The sequence below is a fragment of the Ostrea edulis genome, chromosome 1, assembly GCF_947568905.1.
Source record: "Ostrea edulis chromosome 1, xbOstEdul1.1, whole genome shotgun sequence".
Taxonomy (NCBI): domain Eukaryota; kingdom Metazoa; phylum Mollusca; class Bivalvia; order Ostreida; family Ostreidae; genus Ostrea; species Ostrea edulis.
Genome location: NC_079164.1, coordinates 98,042,180 through 98,056,951, shown reverse-complemented (window position 1 = coordinate 98,056,951; position 14,772 = coordinate 98,042,180). Strand labels below are relative to the sequence as shown.

At 35.1% G+C, this 14,772-nt stretch overlaps 1 protein-coding gene across 11 annotated transcripts in view; it reads left to right on the top strand.

Moving 5' to 3' along the window:
* The window catches only part of LOC125671578 (uncharacterized), a 53,646-nt gene extending 41,820 nt beyond the window's left edge, over positions 1-11,826 (top strand). For 6 of the 11 annotated variants that reach the window (XM_048907427.2, XM_056139848.1, XM_056139844.1 and 3 more), the window contains 2 exons: positions 2,304-2,345; positions 7,477-11,826. In XM_048907427.2, coding sequence (XP_048763384.1) covers positions 2,304-2,345; positions 7,477-7,484 — 50 coding nt within the window. In that variant the 3' untranslated portion in view covers positions 7,485-11,826. The remainder of the gene's footprint in view (positions 1-2,303; positions 2,346-7,476) is intronic. The other 5 variants (XM_056139851.1, XM_056139841.1, XM_056139846.1 and 2 more) reach the window with 1 other exon arrangement.
* Positions 11,827-14,772: the final 2,946 nt, after the last annotated feature.

The following is a 14,772-nucleotide window of genomic DNA, read 5'->3' as shown; positions in this document are numbered from 1 at the left end:
AACTGTCATTCCAATTCTTTTCATATTTGATATGAAGCATTTTTGGAACAAGGGGGACATAAATTGTAAATTTCAGGATTCCTTCACCCCTTGGGTCTTAGGAGCGGGGCAAAAACTGCCCAAAATTGACCAATTTTCAATAATCTTCTTCTCAAGAACCACACACATGTAAGAAAAACTAAACGCATGGTGATGGAGAGCAGGAAGGCCTCTACCAAAATTGAAAATTTCATGATCCCCAGGGTAGGGGTTCTGACCCCAGGGTTTGGCCAAACTTGTTGTATATCTTCTTTTAGTGCTATTGATACTAAATTGAAACTAAATGGATAGAGCAGGTAGTCTTTTACCTAATTGTAAATTTGATGATCCCCAGAGTAAGGGATCTGACCCTAGGGTGGGGCCAAACTTAGTATATAGTATTTATATGTGTAAGTTTGCTGATACTGTACAAAATCTAAATGCATACTTAGGAATAGCAGAAAAGGATGTACAAAAAATGGTGAATTTCAATCCAAACCCAGGGTTATGACTTTAAGATGAGTCCAAATTAGTCATATCTTTTGATGTTTTGATGTTAATACAACTATTATTTAAAGCCTTTCATCAGTGTATGCACTTTTGAAGGCAGTGAAGTTTTAAGAACACATCTTGTTTTACATTGTTGCTGAACATTAGAATTTAGCTTAGATATTCAGAACAGGAAATTTTTCTAGATTTCATAGCCCATGGAAGTAGTGATACTTTTTCACTAGTATTCGGGTGACCGATAAGGCCTGTGGGCCTCTTGTTCACTCATATGGAGACATCAGCGTTGCCGGTGAAGGGCTGCAAAATTTAGGCCTTTGAGGCTTACGGCCTTTGAGCAGGGAGGGATCTGTGTTGTGCCACACCGCTGTGACATGGAGCCTTGGTTTTTGCAGTTTCATTTGAAGGGTCGTCCCATTTAGTTGCCTTCTGCAACAGGCAAGGGGTACTGAGAATGTAGTTACCCCGGATCCCTACGGCTGACGATGTAGAAAATTTTAACAATTCAAAGCATAAATGACCAACCACTGAATAGAGAGCCGAGAACAAAGAATGAAGTGAAAGAAATTGACAATGTTGACAAACTTGTAGTTACTGTCAGGAGTTTCCAATTTTCACCAGCCCCTAATATTTAAGAAATAAATTTTAGTTTTGAAAATACCCTACATTACGAACTGAGATGCTTTATGCCAGATGAAAACTATGCTGTCGTGAAGAGTTCCACTTTAATTATATCCTCAAATATTTTCAAAAGTGAAATTTATTTTTTACATTCTACTTTGCAGTTGAAATAGACGTACCGTATATAATATTTATCAAGAATCATATACACATTGTTCACATCTGCATCACATTCATGAGGAAATTAGTATCATTACAATTGGTAAAGATATTGAAGCCAGAAACATTAGAAATTGAATGTAGATCAAGTGGATGGGAAGTTTTAAGAGTTCAAGAACTCAAATCTCATCAAACCAGTGATGCTGATAGGAATCATATTATACTGAATGCAAAGTAAGAAATAAAAGAATGACATGAACTTAAATTGTTTTATTTCATAATTTGTGGTAGATAGAGCAAGTAAAATCACAAGTAGGGCAAGTGAATTATGGCCATGCACTTGCCCTTGGGCAAGTGCTTTAAATATCTATTTGTCAGCCCCTGCAACACAACCATACACAACCAACACAAACCACACACCACCAACACAACCACACAGAACCAACTCAATCACACAGAATCAACACAACCACACAGAATCAACACAACCACACACAACCAACACAAACCACACAGAATCAACACAACCACACAAAATCAACACAACCACACAAAATCAACACAACCACACAGAATCAACACAACCACACACAAACCACACAGAACCAACTCAATCACACAGAATCAACACAACCACACAGAATCAACACAACCACACAGAATCAACACAACCACACACAACCAACACAAACCACACAGAATCAACACAACCACACAGAATCAACACAACCACACACAAACCACACAGAATCAACACAACCACATGGAATCAACACAACCACACAGAATCAACACAACCACACAGAATCAACACAAACCACACAGAATCAACGCAACCACACAGAATCAACACAACCACACAGAACCAACTCAACCACACACCACTAACACAAACCACACACCACCAACACAACCAAACAGATCTGACTGACAGTAAAGAATGTCAGTAGAATGTAGACAGAAACAACACAATTGTAAACTGCTAATCTTTTTTTTAGGAAATGATGCAGAGGGACAACCTTTAAGAAATGGCAATGAAGGTAGGATCATATAACACACTGTGTGTGCTTTGACTTGTTTTAGCTTTGTATAAGGGAGTGATACATTTTATATGCTGGTCTTTAGATGAATGTAGAGATTGTGATACTCTCTAGATACATTGATGTGAGAGTTGTTGACTATTGTGATGTAGAGATTGTGGTGATACTGTCCAGATAGATTGATGTGACAGTTGTTGACTCTGGTGATGTAGAGATTGTGACACTGTCTAGATAGATTGATGTGACAGTTATTGATTATTGTGATGTAGAGGTTGTGGTACTGTCTAGATAGATTGATGTGACAGTTATTGACTATTGTGATGTAGAGGTTGTGGTACTGTCTAGATAGACTGATGTAGAGATTGTGACACTGTCTAGATAGATTGATGTGACAGTTGTTGATTATTGTGATGTAGAGATTGTGATATTGTCTAGATAGATTGATGTGACAGTTATTGACTATTGTGATGTAGAGGTTGTGGTACTGTCTAGATAGACTGATGTAGAGATTGTGATACTGTCTAGATAGATTGATGTGACAGTTGTTGATTATTGTGATGTAGAGATTGTGATATTGTCTAGATAGATTGATGTAGAGATTGTGATGCTGTCTAGATACATTGATGTGACAGTTATTGATTATTGTGATGTAGAGATTGTGACACTGTCTAGATACATTGATGTGACAGTTATTGATTATTGTGATGTAGAGATTGTGGTGACACTGTCTAGATAGATTGATGTGACAGTTGTTGACTATTGTGATGTAGAGATTGTGATATTGTTTAGATAGACTGATGTAGAGATTGTGACACTGTCTAGATACATTGATGTGACAGTTATTGACTATTGTGATGTAGAGATTGTGATATTTTTTAGATAGATTGATGTGACAGTTGTTGACTATTGTGATGTAGAGATTGTGATACTGTCTAGATAGATTGATGTGACAGTTGTTGACTATTGTGATGTAGAGATTGTGATACTGTGTAGATAGATTGATGTGACAGTTGTTGACTATAGTGATGTAGAGATTGTGGTGATACTGTCTAGATAGATTGATGTAGAGATTGTGATGCTGTCTAGATAGATTGATGTGACAGTTATTGACTATTGTGATGTAGAGGTTGTGGTACTGTCTAGATAGACTGATGTAGAGATTGTGATACTGTCTAGATAGATTGATGTGACAGTTGTTGATTATTGTGATGTAGAGATTGTGATATTGTCTAGATAGATTGATGTGACAGTTATTGACTATTGTGATGTAGAGGTTGTGGTACTGTCTAGATAGACTGATGTAGAGATTGTGATACTGTCTAGATAGATTGATGTGACAGTTATTGACTATTGTGATGTAGAGGTTGTGGTACTGTCTAGATAGACTGATGTAGAGATTGTGATACTGTCTAGATAGATTGATGTGACAGATATTTACTATTGTGATGTAGAGATTGTGGTGATACTGTCTAGATAGATTGATGTGACAGTTGTTGACTATTGTGATGTAGAGATTGTGGTGATACTGTCTAGATAGATTGATGTGACAGTTGTTGACTATTGTGATGTAGAGATTGTGGTGATACTGTCTAGATAGATTGATGTGACAGTTGTTGACTATTGTGATGTAGAGATTGTGATACTGTCTAGATAGATTGATGTGACAGTTGTTGACTATAGTGATGTAGAGATTGTGGTGATACTGTCTAGATAGATTGATGTAGAGATTGTGATACTGTCTAGATAGATTGATGTGACAGTTGTTGACTATAGTGATGTAGAGGTTGTGGTACTGTCTAGATAGATTGATGTAGAGATTGTGATACTGTCTAGATAGATTGATGTGACAGTTATTGACTATTGTGATGTAGAGGTTGTGGTACTGTCTAGATAGATTGATGTAGAGATTGTGATACTGTCTAGATAGATTGATGTGACAGTTGTTGACTATTGTGATGTAGAGATTGTGGTGGTGCTGTCTAGATAGATTGATGTGACAGTTGTTGACTATTGTGATGTAGAGATTGTGATACTGTCTAGATGGATTGATGTGACAGTTGTTGTCTATTGTGATGTAGAGATTGTGGTGGTACTGTCTAGATATATTGATATGACAGTTGTTGACTATTGTGATGTAGAGATTGTGGTGGTACTGTCTAGATATATTGATATGACAGTTGTTGACTATTGTGATGTAGAGATTGTGACACGGTCTAGATAGATTGATGTGACAGTTATTGACTATTGTGATGTAGAGGTTGTGGTACTCTCTAGATAGATTGATGTAGAGATTGTGGTACTCTCTAGATAAATTGATGTGACAGTTGTTGACTATAGTGATGTAGAGATTGTGGTGATACTGTCTAGATAGATTGATGTAGAGATTGTGATGCTGTCTAGATACATTGATGTGACAGTTGTTGACTATTGTGATGTAGGGATTGTGATGCTGTCTAGATAGATTGATGTGACAGTTGTTGACTATTGTGATGTAGAGATTGTGATATTGTTTAGATAGACTGATGTAGAGATTGTGATACTCTCTAGATACATTGATGTGACAGTTGTTGACTATAGTGATGTAGAGATTGTGGTGATACTGTCTAGATAGATTGATGTAGAGATTGTAATGCTGTCTAGATACATTGATGTGACAGTTGTTGACTATTGTGATGTAGGGATTGTGATACTGTCTAGATAGATTGATGTGACAGTTGTTGACTATTGTGATGTAGAGATTGTGGTGATACTGTCTAGATAGATTGATGTGACAGTTGTTGATTATTGTGATGTAGAGATTGTGATACTGTCTAGATAGACTGATGTGACAGTTATTGACTATTGTGATGTAGAGATTGTGATACTGTCTAGATAGATTGATGTGACAGTTGTTGACTATTGTGATGTAGAGATTGTGGTGGTACTGTCTAGATATATTGATATGACAGTTGTTGACAATTGTGATGTAGAGATTGTGGTGGTACTGTCTAGATAGATTGATGTGACAGTTGTTGACTATTGTGATGTAGAGATTGTGACACGGTCTCGATAGATTGATGTGACAGTTGTTGACTATTATGATGTAGAGATTGTGATATTGTTTAGATAGATTGATGTGACAGTTGTTGACTATTGTGATGTAGAGATTGTGATACTGTCTAGATAGATTGATGTGACAGTTGTTGACTATTGTGATGTAGAGATTGTGATACTGTCTAGATAGATTGATGTGACAGTTGTTGACTATTGTGATGTAGAGGTTGTGGTGATACTGTCTAGATAGATTGATGTGACAGTTGTTCACTATTGTGATGTAGAGATTGTGACACTGTCTAGATAGATTGATGTGACAGTTGTTGACTATTGTGAAGTAGAGATTGTGGTGGTGCTGTCTAGATAGATTGATGTGACAGTTGTTGTCTCTGGTGATGTAGAGATTGTGATATTGTTTAGATAGACTGATGTGACAGTTATTGACTATTGTGATGTAGAGATTGTGATATTGTTTAGATAGACTGATGTAGAGATTGTGATACTGTCTAGATACATTGATGTGACAGTTGTTGAATATTGTGATGTAGAGATTGTGGTGATACTGTCTAGATAGATTGATGTGACAGTTGTTGACTATTGTGATGTAGAGATTGTGATATTGTTTAGATAGACTGATGTAGAGATTGTGATACTGTCTAGATACATTGATGTGACAGTTGTTGACTATTGTGATGTAGAGATTGTGATACTGTCTAGATAGATTGATGTGACAGTTGTTGACTATTGTGATGTAGAGGTTGTGGTGATACTGTCTAGATAGATTGATGTGACAGTTGTTCACTATTGTGATGTAGAGATTGTGACACTGTCTAGATAGATTGATGTGACAGTTGTTGACTATTGTGAAGTAGAGATTGTGGTGGTGCTGTCTAGATAGATTGATGTGACCGTGATGTAGAGATTGTGGTGATACGGTCTAGATAGATTGATGTGACAGTTGTTGTCTCTGGTGATGTAGAGATTGTGATATTGTTTAGATAGACTGATGTGACAGTTATTGACTATTGTGATGTAGAGATTGTGATATTGTTTAGATAGACTGATGTAGAGATTGTGATACTGTCTAGATACATTGATGTGACAGTTGTTGACTATTGTGATGTAGAGATTGTGGTGATACTGTCTAGATAGATTGATGTGACAGTTGTGTTGACTATTGTGATGTAGAGATTGTGATATTTTTTAGATAGACTGATGTAGAGATTGTGATACTGTCTAGATACATTGATGTGACAGTTGTTGATTATTGTGATGTAGAGATTGTGGTGATGCTGTCTAGATAGATTGATGTGACAGTTGTTGACTATTGTGATGTAGAGATTGTGATACTGTCTAGATAGATTGATGTGACAGTTGTTGACTATTGTGATGTAGAGATTGTGGTGATACTGTCTAGATAGATTGATATGACAGTTGTTGACTATTGTGATGTAGAGATTGTGGTGGTACTGTCTAGATAGATTGATGTGACAGTTGTTGATTATTGTGATGTAGAGATTGTGATACTGTCTAAATAGATTGATGTAGAGATTGTGATACTGTCTAGATAGACTGATGTAGAGATTTTGATACTGTCTAGATAGATTGATGTGACAGTTGTTGACTATAGTGATGTAAAGATTGTGGTGATACTGTCTAGGTAGATTGTTGTGAGAGTTGTTGACTATTGTGATGTAGAGATTGTGATACTGTCTAAATAGATTGATGTGACAGTTGTTGACTATAGTGATGTAAAGATTGTGGTGGTGCTGTCTAGATAGATTTATGTGACAGTTGTTGACTATTGTGATGTAGAGATTGTGATACTGTCTAGATAGATTGATGTGACAGTTGTTGACTATTGTGATGTAGAGATTGTGGTGGTACTGTCTAGATAGATTAATGTGACAGTTGTGAGCCAAACTTCTCTTTGATGACTACATGAAATATCATTCGTTTTCATTTATTTTTAAACCCTTGTAAATGTCTATATACAGAACACTGGAATTATTCTCTAGTGTACTTCACAACTAACAAAATACTGTACGTGTTATTAAAAGAACTTCATTGTTAATCTTTGGTATTTCTTTCATAACAGCAGCATGAAGATTGAAGAAATGCAGCTGAAACTTGGCATGGAGGGTGTGAAAGTGCTACGGAAACACCTTATGCATGTGTGACATCAAGAAAGTAATTGCGTCAAAATAGGAAAATAAAATACATTGTTTTTAGTTTGAGTTTTGAGAGAGAGATCCTACTAGAGCTTTCAAATTTACACAATAGTGTTAAAAAAATTAGACATTTGATTTTGTTACAATATACAAATTCCAGCCTTAGCATAATACATGTAGTTGTTAATGGGATTAGGTACAGAGAAATTCTTGATGTCTAGGTTTATTGTGAAAGGAAAGCCGTGAGCATGGCCAGAATGCTTCGCTCAGTTCTTTGATAAAAATACTTTTTATTAGACCATCATTAAAAATATTTTTGTTTGATGTACTCCGACCCACATTTTTCAAGGTGGGTCGGTAGGTAGGTGGATTTTTTTTTAATGTCATGAAATTTTTTAATATTAATTTTGTTTTAAAATGAGGAGAATTTTCTATTTTTCAAGGGAACCAAAAAAAAAAAAATTAAATTTTAAATTGCTGAAAAAAATAATCAGGTAGGAGCAAATTTGACGGATCGGTCGGAGTACATCAAACAAATCAATTTTTATTTTTGGCCTTAGTATAGTGTTAACATTTTCCTATAGGAATGTAAACCTCACCAAATATATTTGGCAAAATCTGTTGTGTCCCTTTGAATCACTCGGTTTCAGATTTCAGTGTTGCATTTTATGACTAAGTTTTAGTTATTTTGCTACATATTAAATGTTACTACTGGAGAGAGAGGAAAAAAATCCTGTGGATTGGAGAGAAACTCTTGATGAATGGAGAGAAATTCTTGAAGTTGAAAGAAAGAAAATATTAAAGTGCACCATTTTTGGTATACTGACTGCTCAGCATTTACATTCAGTAATAATGTATTTTTAGTTTTATACAATTTCTTGCCTGATGATTCAATAGACTTTTAAGGTTGCTCATAATATCAACACTTGTACTGTTTATGATATACTAAGTCACAAGAGGGCAAATTAAATATCTTAGGAAATTATTTGTATCTTCACTTGATTTGTTTGTCTATCAGCCCAGTAAGTGACTTAATCAAGTTATTGACCCACAGATCATGAGTTCAAATCTGAAAGAGCCTTTTGTTCTTATTTTATTGATGTAAAGTTTTTGAAAGTTGTGTTTTTTAAATACAAAGGTACAAAAGTTTTGACACGTGTACATGTACTTATTTCATATGATCATCATACCTTCACAGTCGAATCATTTCATGGGGATTTTATATTTCAAGTTGTAGTGAACCACTTTCAATGTCATATGTAAGTCTTGGTCATAGTGGTGTATTTTGATGTACAGCTGTAAACACAAAAGTAGACAATATGTGCTGGGAGTATAACAGGCTTATCCATAAACCAACTGTTAACTTCCTACACAATATATACTGACAGTGCAGCGATTTGTTTCCTTATATAACTAGTACCGATAAACGGTACCATTCCCAATGCCAAAAACCATTGATTTTTCCCAATTTTGAGACTAAAATTCCCAATTTACTTGCCGAAAAATAGACCGCCGACATCGTAATTTACTTAGTCTAAAACGTTGTACAAGTTAAATCGAAAGTACAGATTATGGCAGTGCGCGTGTTTTGTAGAACTACGACGATTCTAAAATGAAGCTACGACGATTCCTTATGTATCACAACAGCAAATATTACCGTAAAAAGGTTTACAAAGGGATGACTACTTCTTGTTTTGTTCTCTTTTTTCTTTTCTTTTAGTTGAAATTATTTGCCGATACATTGGTAGAAAATTCCCAATTTGTTTGATTTTGACGCTATTTTTCCCAATTGAATGGGTACCAGTACCAGTGGGTAGAAAAAAATCGCTGCAGTGTAACTGTCAACTTCCTACACAATATATACTGACAGTGCAACTGTCTACATGCTGGTATTATAACAGGGTTATCCATAAATCCTACTCATGCATATAGTTAAGTTGGGGGGTTGGTTTTTTGGGGGGGATGTTAATTGGTGTTGTTTTTGTTTTTTCTTTTTGGAGCATAGTAAATATTGAAGACAATGGCATCTGTTCGTCAATTGTGTGATTGATAGCTTTATTTCAAGTATTATTGAAATCAATATCAAATGCTTTTTTTATATTATTGAAAAAGATTATAATTTTGACATTTGTGTACATGTATTCAATTACCTTGGCTCATGAGTGTTGTAGTGTGTACATTTTATAAATCTAATAGTGATTGTAAGTAATGATTTTGATTAAATGTGTATTGTGTAAATGAATACTGATGTAAAAAGTGCAATTCTTATACGCGAGATGTTAGATGGGACGCATTATGTTATGGCACGTCCGTGCGATCATCTGTGTGGCTGTCCGAGGTCACGTTATCTGGATTTTTTTAATAATAAATGTATATTCAGCATTGAAATTTGGTCACAATTTCTCCCACAAGAAGCGCAAGAGTGAGTTTGCATTTTAGCGGGATTAGTGCATTGTGACCTACTTTAGGGCTAAAAGTAGGTCAAGCAGTTTTTTGGACTTTTTTTGTTATGGATACAGATATTGCACTGAAATTTTGTCATCACTGTCCGACGGGTGTAAGATGTGCCATTTGCGACACTCTCATTTAACATGACTAGATTACCTAAAGGCAAAAAGTCGAAAGACAAAGCATAATAGTAATTGAAAGGGAGAAAATGCAACTAGACAAAACCGAAACTCAAACCTCCTGAATCTGTAGTCAGGTGATCTACTCACTAAACCGTCTGGCACCAGCAATTGAACCCATCAGACTACCACATTTTCCCCCACGTAAATGTCATTTCACTGCAAGACATCAACCCAAGATCTTTATCCCCTGGCAGGCATTTTTCACCTGTCACTTCCAGGGGCTGGTCTATGGCACCAAATGTAATGGGGAAAGGGATGAAGGCCAGGGTTCAAATCCCGGTCTGATTCGTTACATTTTTTTTAGTTGAAATTATTGAAATGCCGTAATTAATGATTGTAGAATCAAATTATCAACTGTAGTGTAATATCAATAACAGATGCATGTACTTTGTACAGAATTTTATAAATGTTCACAGTTGTAACTAAATATGAAGTTATCTACATGTATCTAGATAAATTACGTAATATGAAGTTATGTATAGATAAATTATACACATAACATGTTCTATATATCGATGTATGTGATGTAATTTATTGTATAGGTGGATCAAGCTGTTTGGAGTGTTTTTAGTTAAGTTAAATTCAGCCTAACAATCAAGGGCGGAACAGACCAATTTTGGTGACAGTTCACTTTTTGGTATCAATAAAATAGTCTCAGCTTCAACAATCAAAATCAACAAAGATTGTAGAGGTGAATTCTTTCCTGTCTTGTTTCAAACTATTTTCTTAGTACAATTCTTGCAAAGAAACTACCATTCCATTTCTTTTCAAAGTCAGTATATGCAGCATCTTTGAGACAAAGGAAACATAAATTGTAAATTTCAGGACCCTTGCACCCCCAAAATTGACCAATTTTCAGAAACCTTCTCTACAACCACACGTGTAAGGAAAACAACTAAATACCTGTAGAGCATTTTGTTTTGAGATTTGTATATTTATGTATTATTTCTGAAACTTGTACATTTTATTGAACAATGCTTCCCTTCCTACAAAACCAAGCTGTCACATTGTTCATTTGCTTCTTGTAGTTCATCTTGGAGGATGATCAAGATCTGCCTGTCTGTTGTTGAATACCCTCCAGAATTACTAGACAGACTTTATCCAAACTTGGTATTAATGATGCACTGTATTGCTGGGTAAAGGGGTAATAGTATGAGATGATTTTATATGGATTTTTACTTGAGTCAATAATAAGCTTTCATGTGAAAGTTTTCTTGTAAAGTATTATACATATATTATTTTCCCAAACACAAGGCCAAAAGTTCACAACTGAATCCATCAAATTAAGATTGCATTTTTTCAAGATATTTCTAATAAAACAATTGCTTCATGCAGTTAGTATGACTCAAATTAATTTCAAACTTTGTTTCTGAAGATGGAACACAAGATTGTTTGGTATAAAAATATGAAGGGAACTTGGAGTATTTATGCGTTGTAACGTTAACTGTAAAGAACTATAATGCAGCAATAATTTAACGTAAATCATTCCACCCTCTATGATATGAGTCAACACGGCCTTCGATGGCTCAGTGGGAAGCTACAGTAAAGGATACAAAATTTATCGCCCTGTAGTGCAGGTGAGCAGTGTGACATCATTAGATATTGTACATCTGTAAAAACCTTTGATAAATAAAAATTCTCAAAACATATTGCGTTGTTTCTAACCCATTGGTGTATTTGATTTACCAACAACCAGCAGGAAAAGTGACAAATTGAAAGATTTTGTATGCAATCTGAGTTGAGTATTTTGGGGAACTTTCACATCTATATATCTTTATTATATAGTTAAGTCTTCGTTACCGGGAGGTTGCGAGTTCGAGTCCCGCTTGTGCCATGGCCAAGTCAAACCCAAGACGTTAAGATAGGTAGTGATTGCTCCTTCGTCAAACGCTCGGCATTTAAACGTGCGAGTCGTGGGTCTTTTCGGATATGACCTTAAAAACGTAGTTGAGGTATACCCTGTTGCAGCCGTTGTTGACATGATGAAGAACCCTCACTGCTACGGCCCTGAGCATAGGTCTAATTTGTGGTACTTCACCTACACCTGGTGACGTCTCAATATGAGTGAAAAATTCTCGACGGAACGTAAACACCAATCAATCAATTCTGATCTTTCCCCATTTTCGGACTTTTCCCACTTCATAACCTTAGCACTACATGCTGTGTGCTAAAACAAGTGCAGCATGGGAAGTATTACAATTCAGAGTGCAGTATGGGAAGTATTACAATTCAAAGTGTTACCAATATCGCATTTCTATCATGATTTATTGTTATACGTCCAAATGGTTCTCAATAGTAATTGATACAAACAAAAATATCAACCATGACACACACTTATATATGAAGCTCCAAATCAACATAAACTCAAATAATTGAAGATATCTAATTATTTGAAGATGTCATAAATTCATTTGATGCATGCAACAATTTAATTAATGGTCTCTTCAAATAATTAATATCTTCAATTATTAATTAAATATTGTGCGCATTAATTGAATTGATGATGATGGCATTAATCTTTCTGCTGAATTGATTCGCCATTGAATTGATGCAATTAATTCAATTAAAGAGAGCAATAATTCAAATTAATGCATGCATTGTTTTCTTTTATGATATCATTAATTCAATTGATGCTCTCTTCAATTCAACATATCCACAATTGAAAATTAATCATCTCGTTAATTGAAATGTTACTCTCTTTAAAAGAATTGATGAGTGCATCAATTCCTTACTTAAAAATGTAAATAATTAAAGGGAAAGGCAACCCAAAAAATTTTTACAGGATAAATAATAGGATTAATTATATAAAAGATTTGCCATACTATTCTGTTGATATACAGCCTAGATAAGCTTCAGTACTAATTTGAAAACATTAAAAATTGAAATTCCTGCTATCTATAGAGGCTGCCATGATGTGGAACTCTTTTGTATTCAAGACCACAAAAATCAATAAGTTTGACTTCACACTGTCTATTTCGGTTTTTATGAGATTCTAAGATCATCCACAGGTGCTTGTGTTAAGGACCCCCCTCCCCCGAATAAGCTACACAAGTATATTTAATTATATTTTTCTTGAAAATAGTTCTAATGAATGTCAACAACGTCTTGCATACCCATAAAGTCCAAAATAAGCCCTTTGGAAAAAATACCCTTACTGGTTATTATAACAGAACTTATAATAACCAGTGAGGGTATTATTTTTAAAAGGGCTTATTTTGAATTACATGTATTTTGGACTTTAAGGGTATGCAAAACGTTGACATGTATTAGAAATATTTTCAACAACAAAACATTCATTAAATCAACTCATGTAGTTTATTTGGGGGTGGGGTCCTGAACCCAAGCACCTGTGAGATCATCAAAGTTGTGCATGTGGTAGATTTTACGAATAAATAGGTTGATGCCTTCCTCTGGCAGCAGTTAATAACACTAATGCGAAGGGAAGATGTGAATAAAGGTTGTTTTTTTTTTTCTTTGAAATTCCCGACTCAACCAAGTCATTTGAAAAGAAAAGACTACGTAAACTGTGGATCCATCATTTGCGTAATGACAAGTTGATGTTCAAGACATTTGTATGAAGAACGTTTACCGTCTGCCTTGTCTACGACTCGACCGAACTTCTTCTTTTCTCAATTTCTTCTTGCGAAAGAACGGGCTCAAATATATACGGCTCCAAACTTAACTGTTCGTGACTTGTCATGTTTACAATGCTGCTGATGAAATAAACCAGAATAGACGGTGTGATGTCACAAATTAACCTTCAATGGCCACTCTCTTAGCGGCGGGTAATTTAAAATACATGATAGATTAATATTGATTTAATTGTTAATCAAGGATTTTTGTTGTTAAAGACCGTCAATTACGACATCAGTAAGTAATACTTTATTCATAAAAGCAAATATGTGGTTAGGGTTGTCTTTCCCTTTAAAGATACCTTCAACTGAATTTAAGAGATCATTAAATCATTTAATAACTTTTAAAGTGATGACTTATAAACGATGCTGATTGGTTGAAAAATTCGTTTGATTTCTCTGTCAAATTTCGTTCGAAGTTCATCTGCACTAAACACGCAGAACTACTTTTCTCTGGAATGCGTCTTCCCCGTTCTAATTTTAGCGCTATTTATAGAACGGTATTTTCCACACAAGCATTATATATAACGAAATGCATTTGTTTGATTTTTCATTGCTATCAAAAATTAGCACAACTAAAGATATGAATAAAATACAAATTAATTTAAAGAAACAACATACATAGGCGATGACGTGGCAGAATAGTCAATTTGATGAGGTAGACCACTTACTGGTAGAAGTAGACAGATTACACGAGTTCCCGGTATGAATCGTCTGCTATACGAGATCGATAACATGACGGAGCAAGTGGCGACTTCTGATCTGGTAAATATCAATGAAATTGAACTGCGTTATATGGGGCTCAGTCAACGAATGCGTTTTGAACGTTTTCCTCGATATTGAAATGGAGTCGAATTGCATTCCACCGTTCCAACGACACAACCAGTGTTCAACGTCTCCTCCAACACGATGCAGCATAAATCCAGTCACCACTTGTTATCTTCCTTTATATTTAATTCAG